This window comes from Pipistrellus hanaki (genome assembly GCF_964339955.1).
Source record: "Pipistrellus hanaki genome assembly, chromosome: 7".
NCBI lineage: Eukaryota > Metazoa > Chordata > Mammalia > Chiroptera > Vespertilionidae > Pipistrellus > Pipistrellus hanaki.
In genome coordinates this window covers 38,305,111-38,321,300 of record NC_140509.1, presented here as the reverse complement: position 1 = coordinate 38,321,300, position 16,190 = coordinate 38,305,111, and the positions used below count along the sequence as shown (strand labels likewise).

Here is a 16,190-nt window from a genome sequence, read left to right as displayed (position 1 = left end):
GTTTCCAATAAGTGTGCAAAATTCATCTTGAAACTTCTTTATTTGCAGTGATTATATAGATAATTTTCCAAAAAAGATCTGAACAAATCTTTTGAGTCAGTAGCCCTATTCCACTAGTGCCACTAATAAAATACTGCTCATCGAAATGTGGTTAGAATGAAATAGAATCATTTTTAAGTAAGTGACAGTTGATTTAATACTTGCTGAAACCTTGCATAAAGAAATATATACAAATACAATAATAATTATAACTGATTTACTTTTTAAATTTTTTATTGAATGATTTTTTTCACCAACTCACATAAAAAGAACGTACACTTGGGTTGAATTTCAGCTGTTTGGGCCACAATTTACAAACCATTTTATCATAAACTGATCAAATATTCCTTTGCATACTAATCAAAGATTTAACTCCCCTTTCATAAAAATAATAATGACAAATAAAATAAATTTGAACTCTGGCAAAATCAGTAACTTGGGTGTATCATGACAGAGAGAATGTGATCCCTCGAAACTGCCAGAAAGAGCAGACCAGAGATTAGGCGTGTAGTTCCTGAATTTCATGGTTCATTCATCTGCAAATTACTAAAATCCCTTGGAAATAAGGGCCTGGCCCTGGCTAGTGTTGCTCAGTGGGTAGAGTGTCATTTGTGCACCAAAGGTTCATGGGTTTGATTACTGGTCAGGACACATATCCAGGTTTCGGGTTCTGTCCCTGGTCAGGGCTCAGACATGAGGTAACCGATCGATGTTTCTCTCTCCCTCCCTCTTCCTCTCTTTCTAGAATCATTGAAAAATATATGGTTGGGGATTAACAAAAAATAATAAATAAGGACCTGAACTGACGCCCTTTTATAACCAACCATTCAGGAAATAGGTATAAAGTGCCCCAGGGCAGCCAGTGGACTCTGTCTGCTGAGGCTGCCTTGATGGCCAGAGTGAGTGAGCAGCCTTGGCCCTAATGAAAATAGTCAGAACCTTCTTTTTAAAAGTATTCTTAGCTCATATGCATTTTAAGGAATCTATTTAAAATTACTACTCAGAGAATTTTCCAAAAATAATATGCCTAAGGCCCTACAAAGAAAGCTGAATTTTGTCAAGGGGAAAAAAGACTCTGGCTTGAAAACGACAAGAATTGCTTGTCCTAAAAACACATAGTGACTGTAGAGCATAAAGCGATGTGCCTTTCAAATGCAAGATCATTGATGTCTAACTATTGAGCTGTCTCCCCTTTGCATGCATGAAAAGTTCGTGGTTAGAACACTAGCTGAATAAAACCTTGAGACCTTAAAAGGCCTCAGCTTCCCTATTTTTAAACTAGATTTATTTCCTAGGATGAAGTATTTCTTTCATTTTAAACTATGCACACACTTCAGCCCATATTTTTTTAAGCAGTAAAATAGTTGGCAGTTTTGTTTATAAAGCAATTCCTTGTAATTCTTTAAAAAAAAAAAAGCAAACAAAAAAACTAAAGTTTTGCCAAAACCGGTTTGGCTCAGTGGATAGAACATCGACCTGCGGACTGAAGGGTCCCAGGTTTGATTCCGGTCGGGGGCATGTACATTGGTCGCGGGCACATCCCCACATGGGGGTGTGCAGGAGGCAGCTGATGGATGTTTCTCTCTCGTCGAGGTTTCTAACTCTCTATCCCTCTCCCTTCCTCTCTGTAAAAAAATCAATAAAATATATAAAAACAAAAAACTAAAGTTTCTCAGGCCCAAGTGAAAGCAATATAAACATGGAGGGCATGCACCGAATGGGCCCATCTCAGAACAGTCCTAACTGTTGCAAATGTTTTGCCTCTAACTCGGCCCATTTAATTTGCAACCAGCACCACATTAGATTCTTCTTAGAGTAGGACCGACCCTGGGACCACTCCACTGAGAAATCATACTGTTGACAGCAATAGCTCGAAGTTTTAAAGTGTGTCTAATTCTTAAGAAGGCTAGAAGGAGAATAACAACAACAACAAAATTATTTTCCAAAAACCAAACCTACCACCATGCAAAGAAGAATAGATACGTGGCATGGAACATACCCATCCAATGCTTTTACCCTACACGGCTTTTACATTCAGGGAAGCCTGCTGATTTTGAGAAAGTAGATGTATACAAACACGGACATGCTGTTCCTAGAGTTCGTGTCCAGGCATCCTCTGCGCGGGGATCTTGCTACAATAACGGAACCGGTTTTCCTCTGCGATGCGGGTCGCCCACGGCCTGGTTTTGGGGGCCTGGTTTCGGGGTGCCCACGGCCCGGGTTTCGGGGTGCCGTCACCCGGCGGTGCAGTCGGCGTCCTGGCCGTGCATCCAGAGGCAGATCTGGGCGAACTTGAGCGGCGTGATGCGCACGGCCACGTTGTAGTCCTGCTGCTGGCCGCCCACGTGCACCCACTGGTGACCCGCGTGCACGGCGATGACCCTGCGCGCCCAGCGCCGGCCCGGCTCCCGCAGGCGCAGGTACACCCCGGAGCCCGCCGAGCCCGGCGCCGCGTCGCAGTGCTGGTAGAGCAGGTCGCGGGAGGCGTCGGACACGCTGCAGAAGCGGTACACCAGCTGGTCGGCGCGGTCCCGGTCGAAGCCGGAGAAGTGGATGCGGCCGCCGGGCAGCCCCCGGGGCGCCGGGCTGATGCCCAGCTCCATGAACTTCTGCTTGTGCGCGCGCTTCAGCTCCAGCAGCGCGTAGTCGTAGTCCAGGGCGGCGCCCTTCCCGCCCGAGGCCCAGCCTTTGGGGATGTGGGTCTTCTTGACCCGGGTCCACTGGAAGGAGGGCCTGCCCTCGGCGCCTCTGCCCTGGCCCCCTGGTCCTCTCCGACCCCCAGGGCCTCTCCGACCCCCAGGGCCTCTCTGATCCCCAGAACCTCTCTGATCCCCAGAATCTTTCTGATCACCAGGTCCTCCCTTGCCCCCAGGTCCTCCCTGACCCCCACGTCCTCTCTGGCCCCCAGGTCCTCCCTGGTCCCCAGAGCCTCCCTGGCCCCCAGGGCCTCTCTGACCACCAGGGCCTCTCTGATCACCAGGTCCTTCCTGGTCCCCAGGGCCTCCCTGACCCCCAGCACCTCTTCCCTGACCCACAACACCTCCCTGACCCCCAGCAGAGCTCTTCCTTCTCCTCCCCCCAGCCTTGGCTCCCTCCTTGGGGTCCGCTCTGCTGCTGCCGCCCTCTCTCTGCTCATCACCTTCCGCTTCCCTCCTGCTCCTCCTGGAGCCCCGGCCGCCCCGTTTCCTCCTCATCTTCAGCAGCCCCACCCGCAGCTTCCTGCTCCCCTTCACGTAGTCCCGCCCGTCGTGGACGCAGTGGGCGGCGGTCAGCACGTGCCGGGGGGACACGAGCACCCCGCTGCAGCCCGTGGACAGCTTCACGGCCGTGCTGAACGGGAAGCTGGTCAGGAACCGCTTGTCCGAGATGCTGAACCGGCTGTCGGTGCCGTACACCTGCCTCCTCCTCCTCCTCCTCCTGGCGGTGGTGTTGTGCGCGGGCCCCGGGGGCTCCGGGGCCAGGCCCTGCACCCTCACTCTGGTCAGGGTGCGGGTGCCGTTCTCAAAGACCGTCTCGTAGGAGAGAGCCTCCTCCAGGTCCGACAGGCTGGGCGCGGGGAGCTCCTCCTGGCACTCGATGCCGCACACGTTCCTCAGCACCATCTGGGCCTCCGCCTTGAACCTGGGGCTCGTGAGCTGGAAAGTCCTTTCCCGGACAACCCGGGGCACTTTCCCCAAATGCCACATGGCATCCTGCTCCGTCTCTGACCCACCAGTGAGGGCCCACCCCAGGGTGAAGAGGATCAACCACAGGAGCGTCTTGTCCATTTTGTTCTTCTCTTTTGTCTTTTAAAAAAGAAATAGAAAGAGAAAAGAGGAGCTTTACAACATATTCTTAAATGTTATTTATCCATGTCATTTAGGCCTTGGATCTCATCTTCACCATAAACAGGACTCCTGTAATTGTCCCCACATTTAGATTTTATTGTGATTAATCACCCTGTAAAGTAGGCTTATACAGGTTTCCAAAATCAGTAGATTGTTTTTCCTCCAATCTTCCCACCACCAGCCCTAACTCTGCCCCTCCTCCAGCCTGCCATCTCCACCTCTACCGCCCCAGGCAGCCCAATGGGTGGGACAGTAGGAAGAGGTAGCTAACTGGGGGGGTCTCTACTGCCCAAGGCACACTCCTCCTTCCTAGGTATCCGGCAACCTTATTTCCAGATGACTTAGACAGACAGGGATGAGCAGATGGCCCGCACTTCCCTGCACTTGGCTCCTTAAACGCAAAAATCATAAGGTTCCTCATCTCTAGATCCTCGCACAGAGCTCAAAAAAGTGTTCATTAGAGTATAGTGAATTTCCCAGGACCATGGTTTGCGGACCAAGCTGATGGATTATATAATTGAAGTCACCAGATACTATTCTAAAAGCCGTAGAGGCTTATGAAATAATACATGGGGCCATCTGCTGTTGACCTGCTTTGATTTTTACAGGCAGAGCCCCTTATCATAAAAAAATATTATCTAAAGTTAGAAAAATGTACTCTGCACTTTTTTTTTTTTTTTACAAAGTTGTGCCTGGAACTACCATCTATGGCCAAGCAACATACAAACATATATCATAGTGGGCTTTTCCTCTATGTTAACATTAGTTACAAGAATTTATGACTCGGAATCGGCTACTTGGGGGAGCAGGATAGGGATTACGTACGGCCCCATTCATCAGGGTCTCCTCCTCCGAGAGCAGTGATTCTGTGTTAAGTAATTTTAGAGTTGTGAGTGCTGATCAATCATACGTTACATCTTCTTGTATTTACCTCTCTCCTGGCCCTCCTTCCCTGCCTCTCTAGGCTCACAGGTATGTCAATCTGTAGTGGAACTGATGTTTGTCAGTTGTGGCTTCCTGAAGGTGGGGTCAGGGATGGCACGTTTTGAAGCAGCAATTTTGAAATTTGCAAGCTATGTTCCATATCATTTTTAACTAACAATCAAATTATCCAGCTTAGCAAATGATTTGCATTGAGTATAGAGCAGAGGCAAATTCAAAATTACAATATTCCTACAACCCTTGGACACTCAATGCCTTCTGCCAAGTGTGTGTGTGTGTGTGTGTGTGTGTGTGTGTGTGTGTGTGTAAAACAAAGGAATGAAGAATGTTAGGAATTTCCTTAACCCAGGGAACACCCATAGGATCCTGTGCACCGGCATGCAAACCACAAGTTATCTCTGAGGCAGAGTTGAATATGACATCGCTTGACAGAGCAGAGTTCATTTTGCCGTATAGGAGAACAGAATTTTATTAATAAATAGCATTCTTTGATAAAACATATACTACATAACCTCTCCATTGTTAAACATGATATATTCACCAAAATATGAAACAATTCATTGGAATCACCATACACTGGAACATATTAAACAAATTTATAAAATATTTACCATGACTTGGCATCAGCAAGATTACATAGAAGTTTTGCAAGTTTCATTTTTTGGATCTGCTCACACTTGAATACTGAGTAATGGTGATTCAGTTAATATTAGACTGTATTGGTTAAGTACCTTGTAACCTACCTTGTAACTTGTTTTATTTGGGGAAATAATGGATATTGTCTAAAATTCATAAAGAATATACTTTGGGAAAGAATCCATAGTCATGGGACAATATTGTCTAATCATTACCATGGCAAATTTGACTTTATCAGAGCAGTATTTATATTGATAATGATTTCGTTGAGCCACTTAGTATTTTCTTTTGTTGTCTTCTATGCAATTTGCACAATGAATATTTCATCAATTTTATGTAATTGGGTTGGAGTGATTTGGTAATTCCACGAAGACCTTGAAATCCTGTGCTTAACTGGATAGTTTTCACAATGAAAAATTACCTATGTCTTTGCAAAAAAAAAAAAAAAAAAAAAAAAAAGCTAAAATCAGAGTTATTTGTTGCCTCTCAGCTTTCAACAGACTGAAATAGATGATGGATAAAAAGAAGTATGTATTTTATCTACCTGATTCTCAGCAAAATTTCAATCAAAGGAGCTTTTCAGTCTGGAAAACAAGTTTTAAAAGTTAATTTTTTTCTCCATAGCTGGTTTTGCTTAGCGGTTAAAGTGTTGGCCTGCAGACCAAAGGGTCTCAAGACTCAATTCCTGATCAAAGTAATGTACCTCAGTTGCAGGTTCAATCTTCGGCCCCACTAGGGAGCATAGAGGAGGCAATCAATCAATGTGTCTCTCTCACATTGAAGTTTCTAAGCCCCCACCCCCACTCCCACCTACTCCCTCCCTTCCACCTAATCCTCACCCCCCCCCAAAAAAAAATATTCTTGGGTGAGGATTAAAATTTTTTTTTCATTTTTTTCATTTAGCCCTTTATGATTATAGCTGTCTATTGTATACTTAATACAGCATGTGATTGCATCAAAGACTGAAAGTCAGCCATATGTCTTCACTGAGAAATACAAAGCATCACTTTGTACATATAAACACTTGATACTGATGTTCTGTGGAGTAATAATGTGGAATGTCATTCCTAGGCAAGCAGAGATGCCCCAAATCATGGTGCTGAGGTACTATTTCCCCAGTTACTTTTATTTTCCGAATGATTTAATTTAGTCCTGCAACTTCTTATCTACGTAGGGATTAGAAAGGAAGACTGTAACTATTAAATAACTGACAAGATGATATTCTACTTTGCAAATCATGGAACTAGAATATGAACAAAAATGTAGAAATTTCCCTTCTCTGTACGAAATGAAACATGTGCCCTGTGTCCTCACTCTGTAGGCATACTTTTAAGAAATCCCCATGTAATCTTTTTATGCACCAACTTGACTAGGCCACAGGGTGCCCAGGTCCTCGGCTGCACATTATCCCGGGTGTGCCTGTGAGGGTGTTTCCGGATGAGACTGACATTTGAATGAGCAGAATGAGCAAAGCAGTTTATCTCCTCAATGTGGGCGGGCCTCACCCAATCAGGCGAAGGTCTGAGCAGAACGAAAAGACTGACTTCCCTGTGAGTAAGGGAAAGCACTTCCTACCTAGTGCTGTGAGCTGAGGCGTTGCTTTCATTCCTGACCTGCGACTCAAAATGAAACATGAACAACTCAGAAGAATGTTATTAATTTGTTAATGAAGTTCTATATCTGGTGTCTGGCAAACTATAATACCTGCCATATCGAAGGATGCCGAGCTTGTACTCCCCAGAGTAGCCAGGTCAGCATCACCCAGGAATGTGTGAAAAATGATCATTTCAGGACCCACCCACCTACTGTCCAAAACTCTCCTTGCTGGGGGCAGGTTCCCAGTTATCTATGTTTTAACCAGCCTTCCAGGCAATGCTGATCCTCAGTGCAGTTTAAGAATCACAGTAAACCAAGGCCCTAGTATATAGCAGCTTGAGCCCCACCCTGGAAGGCAGTCTTTCCAGGGATGGTTGCTTAACCAGGTTTCCAATGACATCTGCTCCATGTGTGTGCACAAAATCAGTTTATTCTGAAGTTTGCTCTTTTGCTATCTTAGCAACTGCTAACAGTGAATGGTTCAGTGATTTAATAAGAAAAACAAAATAACTTACTTTTATATCAGTGGCTTGATAAGAGATCTGAAAAGATTCAAATTCAGTAGGCTGGTGTGAGATGCCTCCAATATCTGATGCCACAGATGGCGCAGTGGCATGAGTTGCTCAGCCCTGTCTGGTGCCCGTGGAGCGAGCTCCACAAAAATAAAAGCCATGCCCACATCTATCCTTGGGCACAGGAGGGGCACAGCCTTGTAACATGACCTCAGAATCCCGGTAATAAGAGGACATGGATTTAGTTAGCTTAATTTGGCCTGTAATTTAAAATTGGACAAATGCTTGTGGATGCTTTCCTTTGGAAAATCTAAGTTTGCCTGGTGGTAAGATGTCAATGTGATGTAAATGACAGCTCCCGCTGACAGAGCAACCCATGGTTCATTGGCTCCATCTACATAGGCCCAACCTTCAAAAAGCACTAACTCATTGACCGAACAAGATGCAGTCCCCATTGGTGGAGCATCTATATTTTGAAATCTATAACATTCCTTGTCTTCCCTTATCTTCTTCCTTTGATCCAATGTTCCATTATAATTGTGACCTTAACTGTCACTTTCCTGATGGTGTTGAAGCTTCCTTTTGATTAATGAAAGTGAGGTTGCAGTCATGGCTCTCCACCATGAGTCAGTGTATACACAGTTGATTATGGGTTGGAACATAGAAATAAATGGAGTAGATGGGAATTAGGAAGGAAGCAAGAATACCAGGGTATGCAGATGATCTTGTACTGATAGAGCAAATACTACTGCACATTTGTACCTGATCATTATTAACAGAAATGACCACCTATAACTACAAAAGATGACTTACTACTTTTTGTTTGTTTGTTTGTTCGCTATGCTCTCAGAAAGTGACTGTGATAGTATATAGAATATCTGGTCTGCACGTGTAACCAGCTGGTATGAGTTGCAGACCAAGGAGTGAGAAGACTTAGGTTAAGTCTCATCTTTACCACTTATGAGGCATATGGACTTGGGAAGTTCATTAAGTTCCATCCTCACCTGAAAAGTGGGGATAATAATGATCTCTACCTCATATCATAATGGTGGGCATTAAATGAGATGATATTTGCTCTCACCAATGAGCCCAACTCATAAGCATCAATAACAGGTTCTTTCATCATTATTATTCTACCTCCATGGGTCAATTAATATTACTATAAATTGGTACGGCCACTATGGAAAACAGTAGGGCAGTTCCTCAAAAAATTAAGAGTTACCATATGACCCAGAGATCCCTCTTCTGGGTATCTACATGGAAAACTCAAACACATTTATTCTCAAAGATATGTGCACCCTGTGCTCACTGCAGTGTGATTCACAGTGGTCAAGACATGGAGACAACCAAAGTGCCCTAGAGCATTGGGTAAAGAAGGTGTGGTTCAGATAGACAATGGAATGCTACCCAGCCATGAGAAACGATGGGATCCTCCCGTTTGTGACAACACGGATGGATCTTGAGAACATTATGTGAAGTGAAGTAAGTCAGGAAAAGCTAAGCACCATGTGATTTCACTCATATGCGGGATATAAAACTGAAACTCATAGATGCATACAACATGTGGCAGCTACCAGAGAGAAGGGGGTAGGAGGATAGTAAAGGGTAAAGGAGGCTAAATGTATGGTGATAGAAGATGGCATGACTTTGGGTGGTGGGCACATACTGCACTAATGTATCATAGAAATGTATACTTGAACTTGACCAGTGTGGCTCAGTGGTTGAGCATCAATCCATGAACCAAAAGATCACAGGATCGATTCAAGGTCAGGGCACATGCCCAGGTTTCGAGCTCAATTCCCAGTAGGGGGCGTGCAGGAGTTAGCCCATTGATGTTTCTCTCTCATCAATGTTCCTATCTCTCTATCCCTCTCTTTTCCTCTCTCTAAAATCAATAAAACATACTTTAAAAAAAAAAAGAAATGTACACTTGAAACCTATATGATTCTATTAACCGATGTTACCCCACTAAATTTAATTTTTTTAAAATATCACTTTGAAATAACTTATTACATGAGCTAAAGTTACAGCACTTTTAGTTTTCTAAAACGTCGATTTTACGGTCAAATATTTTTATTTTAGGATGGTTTCCAACACACTCTCAAACTCCCTTTATTGTTGTGTTTTGTTCTGTTCAAGGACAGCTTCACTTTAGAGACTTCCCAAATGAATTTTTTCCTAATTACTCCTTCCTACAAACATCTGTGTTTTTTGTAATATATTTTTCTCATTACTGTTAATCTTAAATATGATTAAACATCACCCGCTCACCAGAACACTCAAACAGCATTTCCTGTGACTTATTTATAGCCTGGATCTACATAGGAATTCAGGCCCTCAGCCTAAAAAGAAACAGAGTCCATGTCAAAATAATATTTCTAAGGGAGTGACTTGCAGTGAAAGAAAAAAATTAACTTTCTGAAGGAATCTATCTAAAATGTATAGAATATTACTGGCATGACATAATTATATTTGTACTTTAGCTCAGGGCAGGTGGACTAATAATGAATGGTGAGAAGGCTGCTCACTATGTTAATTTCACATGAACTATTTTTCTTGTATATGAAAAATGAGGCTGCTGGCTTAACATCAAGGACTGGCATCAATGGCATTCCCTCACCAGGTGATACACTCATACTGACTCAGACCTTTTTTTCCACCTGTCCCTTGTAATGCATGGTGAGGCGGGTGTCCAAATTCATGTTCAGTGTTTCCCAAACTTCTCTCATGATGAGAATCACCTGGTGGAGTTGTTAAAATACAGATTCCTGAATCCCAACTAAGTGCTAAACTAGAATTTTGGGGAACATATAGGTAAAATTGTAGCACTAGTTAAGTAACACTAGTTAAGTATACAATTTTACCTATATGTTCCCAAAAATTCTAGTTTAGCACTTCTTAGTTGGGATTCAGGAATCTGTATTTTAACAACTCCACCAGGTGATTCTCATCATGATAGAAGATGGCATGACTTTGGGTGGTGGGCACATACAATTGGTGATTCTCATCAATTGTATACTTAACACTAGTTAAGTATACAATTTTACCTATATGTTCCCAAAAATTCTAGTTTAGCACTTCTTAGTTGGGATTCAGGAATCTGTATTTTAACAACTCCACCAGGTGATTCTCATCATGAGAGAAGCTTGGGAAACACTGAACAAGAATTTTATTTGGGAAACACTGATGTATATAAATAGTATGCCATCACGGAACAGAATTTTGCCTTAACCTGTTAAACATGCAAGGGGGCAGTGCTGGCCAACACCAACTCCTACCTTACGTATATGTTAGGTCACACCAAGGATTGCACAGACACTTTTTACAACTTGCTTGTCCTTTTCTTAACCATCTAAGATCTCAACCACCTGTTCCCCTCACACACACACACACACACACACACACACACACACACACACATCACTGCCTACATTTATACACATGCATCATAAGTATGAAAACATGCTCCAGCCATCTCCTTCCTCCACTTTCATACCCTGCCTGCTCCATAAAGATTGGCATACAGCAGGTAGAGGTTGTGACCTGGCCCTGGTATTTCTAAATGCCAACAGAGAGAAGTGCTGGCTCAGGCAAAAGCCCATCGCAGAAGACGAGGGGGTGCCACTAATAAGACTAAACAAGCAGAAAGCAAGCCTTTATGGGCCAGGTCTTGGAGAACACCTGTAAAAACGTTAAAAGTCACTTTCACAAATTGGGGGCAGGTGTAGAGAAGAAAACGTAATTTACAAAGTTCAGCTCCCACTGCAGGCCCTCACTGATGGTAATTACGGGCTGCAGCATGGAATAGCGGGCAGCCTTTAAGCTACAGCATGTATGAAATGTCAGCCTTGAGAAAATAGCAGTGTTAGTGACTTAACAAGTATGAAGAGTAAGAACGGGGTGTTTCCATCATTATGGAGGCAGTGGGCATGGGAGTCAAACCAAAGTAAGTCTATACATGCTGCTTTTTAGCTGCCAGACTTTAGGAAGGTTACTCACTCTCTCCAAACATTATTTCCCACATTTGTTAAATAGGGCGAACACCTTAAAGTATTTTTGCAAGAAACTAATATGCCCAGAGCATGACATACATTCAACCAATAGCAGCAATGTATTACTATTAACATAAAGCAATGGAAGTCCAAACATCGGCAGATACTTATAAGGTGCTTCATGCATTTCCCACTGCTGTGTCTCTCGTTGCTTATGCCAAGTAATGGCTTCCAAAGAGAGCCACAGTCTAATTCCCAGAACCTGGAAATAAGTTCCTTCCACGGTGAAAGATTTGCAAATGGGATTAAGGATTCTGCGAGGTGACCGGTTTGGGTTATCCAGGTGAGCCCAATGTAATCACAGCGAGCCTTATGAGAAGGTAGGAGGGCCCGGCGTGAGCAGGGGCTAGGAAGGTGGAGGCGGGGGTCAGGGTCACAAGCATGTGGGGTGGCCTCCAGGACCTGAAAAACGCAAGAAAAGGGGCTCTCTCTTTTTACCTCCAGGAGGAAAGCAACCCTGCTGACCTACTTTAGACATCTGGCCTTCCGGAGTGTAAGGTAAGGCGTTGTTTAAGTCACTGCATCTTCAATAATCTTTTACAGCAGCAAAAGGAAATCAATACTCTTACAAAGGTAAGAATCGAGCTTTTTTAAAATTGTCTGCCCTGGGTGTTTATAAAGAAAGAGGAAGTAGGGAGTGATATAAAGTGGGGAAATGTTTGGTTCAGCATCTTAAACATAAATGAAAATTTTCATTTTAAGGAAAAGTATGCAGACATGCAATTTTAGAACTAAAAACAGATCACAGTAAAATGTTATGTTGGCATGAAGCAGTGTTGCAAGGGAGACAAGAATTGGGAAAGGGAAGGTAGATCTGTTTGTTTATTCAGCAAACAGGTACTGAAGACTATGCACCATTTCAAAGTCTCCTTGTTTAAGTTCTTGTGATAGTTCTTCTTAGCTATCAAGTTAGACTAGAACAATTCTAAGATCTCTTTCAGCTCTAACATCCTAGATTAATCCACAGGTGATGCCAGGCCAGCATGGCTCAGTGGTTGAACATCAACCTATGAAGTAGGAGGTCACGGTTCCAATCCTGGCCAGGGCACATGCCCGGGTTGTGGGTTCCATCCCCAGTGAGGTGTGTAGGAGGCAGCCAATTAATGATTCTCTCTTATCATTGATGTTTCTGTCTCTCTCTTTCTCTCTCTCCCTCTCTCTTCCTCTATGAAATCAATAAAAACACTTTTTTTTTTTTTTTTTTTAAGAATTTAAGCCACAAGTTAACTTATTCACCCATGATCCTCAAGAAGCTTCAATTCTTAATCCTCCAGGATGGGAATTTACCTGCTATCTACATTGCTACCACTAGATGGCAAAGTTAGCCTGGTGATAGCAAATCCAAGGCCCTGCATTTGAATTGTTTACATTTCTGGGCTGTGATATAGAATCTATTTGAAAAGCATGTGGAATTCAGCATGGGGAGAAGCAACTGACGAATACACAAAATGGTTGTCACATATGGAATGTATCACATTTAGAAAACCCATCCCCAGGCCGCAGAGCCCATCCTGATGAACTGAGAGCTGATAATGCTGTCTACAGCCAGACAATTTTCTGGCAGGTGGCTTTCCGAAAACCGTTGCAGTACCAGCACACTTCCACCATGACCTACAGCATTGCTAAATAGTCCCCCCACCCCAATGTGCTGCAGTTCCTTTCAACATGAAGGAAAATCTTCATGCTGCCAAATATTTCACATATGTTTATCAAATACTTTATAACCCATTCCCAAAGGATGTGCTCTCCACGGATCCCATGCTGAAGGCAAGAAAGTTCATTGACCATGTGCCAATTTCTATTCAAAATATCATACCATAGCATGAGTTTCAACTTGAGCTTCAGGAACGGAGACCAAGTAATGTCTGCTTTAAGAGTTTGGCAGCACATGAGGGAAAGGAAGATGGTAACCTTACACAGTTGATTATTTTACAGTAACACACATCTTCTGTTTCTCATCACAATAAAATAAAATAAAAATCCTCCCTTTTTTTTCAGCTCTTTTTCCAGGGCATGTACATTTCAATGTATGCAATGGAGATGCTGTGTGTAAATCAAACTCGGGGTGGATGGCAGTAAGGGGACCCAGTGGGAACCCTCTGCTGGCTCTCTCATGCATTGAGGTAGGAAGTGCACAGTATATGGCCCCGGACTTATTTTTATATCTTGCAAGTTGATCTTTGAAAGCAAAGAATGTCTATCAGTATATTAGGTTTGCTACTTTTCAGGCCTTAAAGCAGCTTTTGATCACCATTTTTTATTGTGGTTGTTGCTAATCATACATCAGTTCAATCAGTTTGACGTATCTGAAACTTTTGAAGAAATTTTTAGGTAAGCAAAGTTCTAAAATAACTTTTGTCCCACTAACCTGACTTCGCTGTTTTCTAATCTCTCATCTCAGATTTCTCCTCGGCAATGAACTCAGTGCTAAGTGAGGAAGCTTCAACCTCCAAAATTCCGAATCTGATCCTGCTGTTAAAATGCAATATGCTCGAGCGTTGGGCAGCGAAAGATAAATAATTTACTCAACAGGGAAAATTAACCCACATTAGCAACAGTTTGTTTTAACATATAATGATACATACTGTGTGCCAAGTACACTTAGGCTAAACAGTCTCACATTTAAAAACATGAAAAGGTTTCTCTGAAGCTCCCGGGTTTCTGGGCTTGTCTGGAAGAAAATGTTGGAGAGTTCAATCCCTTCTCACACTAAAGGAGCTCCTCTAATATTTCCTTAAAAAAACAAAATTCCAAATGATGCTTGGCCACTGCTTTCAAGCCTCGATGTCTTATTTGGCTGGGATCTGAACATTCTTTCTACAAATTATAAAACAGATTCTAAGCATAATTCTCCAAGTAGCAAAATGTGACTTTTATAATCTTCTCTAGAGGCAAATGTACTTGGGATAAAATGAGAATTCCAGAAGTTCGTAGGATTCATAAAAAGGGGGAGGAGGCACCTAGATAGGACATGCAGCTTCATTTCAGACCAGTGACAATATCAAAAGGTCAGAGGAACCGGGCGAGAACATTTCTGCAACTTTCAAAACTTTTTATTATAGAAAATGTCCAAGCGACACACACATAGAGTAAGAGGTATATCCCCATGTGCCCATCAGCAGTTATCAATATTTCGCCAATCTTGTTTCATCTATTCCCCCTCCCACCCCCAGGTGCTTTTCTTTTTTTTTTTTTTCTGGAGCATTTTATAGCCAGTCTAATGCTGTTCTATTTCTTTTTCACCTTCTTATTTGAGAAAGGTGTTCCACTCTCCTTTTGCAAGTTGCAGGGAGAGATTGATGGATTCTAGCTTTCACGGTTAACCCTGCCAAGGAGGTTTTCAAGAGTAGACTTTATGAGAATGTGTTTTTACACCTTTTGCAATAGCATCTGCTAATAATCATAAAAATAAAGAGGCTCCTCTCTGGCAATGCCTAGGTAGAAAGAATCCCGTTTGTATTCCAATGCAAACACTGTACTGTTCATGCCAAACGGTGCAGAGAGGCAGGCACCCACCGTTGCCTATGGGAAGAGAAGTTCATTGCTTTGAGGACAACATGCTAAGTTTGATCCCATCTTTAGAGTCCCTCAAAAAAGGATGGGTACTGCCTTTTTTAAGGAAAACTTCCAGCTTCTAGCTAGGGTCTAGCCCGCGGTTGGGGTGTGGGCAGCGGGTGCGGGGACGCTCCATCCTTACCTGTGAAGCTTATTCCGCCCCAGGGCGCTGCCCAGTAGGAATCAAAGAGCTCCCGCGAGGTGATCACCAGGAGCTGCGGACGGAGGGAGGGAGGGAGGGAGGGTGGGAGCGCTGCTGCAGGAGCCCCGCTGCCTGCCTGGGCCGGAGCTGCCCTGCACCGCTGGCCAGCACCTCCGGAGCCAGCGGCGGAGACTGCGGAGGAGGCAGAGCCAGCTGCTCACCGAGGGGAGAGGGGAGGGGAAAGGGGGCGATGACGCGGGGAGGGCGTGGGGGTGGGGGAGGCGAAGCGGGGAGGAGGTGGGCCAGAGGAGGGAGGGACCGGGAAGGAGCCGGGACACTTGCCCATTGAGGGTGGGGGTTGGGAGGTGGGGAGGAGGGGTGCTGGGCTTCACTATGAAACGCGGGGCAGACAAAGAGCCCTCCCACCCCGTTTCTGTCCCCAAGAGTGCATGCATTAAGCTGTGGGACACATGTGTGAGTGGGTTTACTGGAAACATCTGACGCAGGGAGAGCGTGCACCCCTTGGCCTTCTCCAGAAGAGCCCCTGCAGTGTGCATGTGTTGGAAGTGGGGAGGGCAGCGCCCCAGAGTTAACTTCCAGCCTCCTTCCTCCCCTCGGCTGGTTTGCTCGGACTCAGCCCCCAGCACCAGGGCGTTTCCCCAACCCCATGCCCAGCCAGTCCTCATCCCGGACCTCGCCCCCAGGACGCACTGCCCACGGGGCGAGTCCGACTGGTGCCAGCGCCACGTGCCGAGTCACCTGCAGCCCAGGGTTCCCACGGCGCCCACCGTGGACTGGGAGCCTAGGCTGCCTGGCCCGCCTGCTGAGCGGCTGGTGACCCTGTGAGCATCCGTGCCGCCTGCAGGGGGCGCTCGTCGGTTTCCATCTG

At 44.5% G+C, this 16,190-nt stretch overlaps 1 protein-coding gene across 3 annotated transcripts; it reads right to left on the bottom strand.

The window, feature by feature from the left end:
* Window positions 1-261: 261 nt before the first annotated feature.
* On the bottom strand, window positions 262-15,530 carry PRSS35 (serine protease 35). Of its 3 annotated transcripts, none has more exons than XM_084889772.1 (3): window positions 15,302-15,530; window positions 2,861-3,824; window positions 262-2,824 (listed from the first exon to the last, which is right to left on the bottom strand). In XM_084889772.1, the coding sequence occupies exons 2-3, from the start codon at window positions 3,804-3,806 to the stop codon at window positions 2,274-2,276; spliced, it is 1,497 nt and encodes a 498-aa protein (XP_084745898.1). In that variant the 5' UTR covers window positions 3,807-3,824; window positions 15,302-15,530; the 3' UTR covers window positions 262-2,273. The 3 variants fall into 3 exon arrangements, with proteins under 3 accessions (XP_084745898.1, XP_084745899.1, XP_084745897.1); XM_084889773.1 differs by having other exon boundaries at window positions 262-2,986; window positions 3,041-3,824; XM_084889771.1 differs by having other exon boundaries at window positions 262-3,824.
* Window positions 15,531-16,190: the final 660 nt, after the last annotated feature.

Excerpts from the sequence above, each read along its gene's own strand:
- PRSS35 (XM_084889771.1), bottom strand. The coding sequence starts at position 3,806 with ATGGACAAGACGCTCCTGTGGTTGATCCTCTTCACCCTGGGGTGGGCC.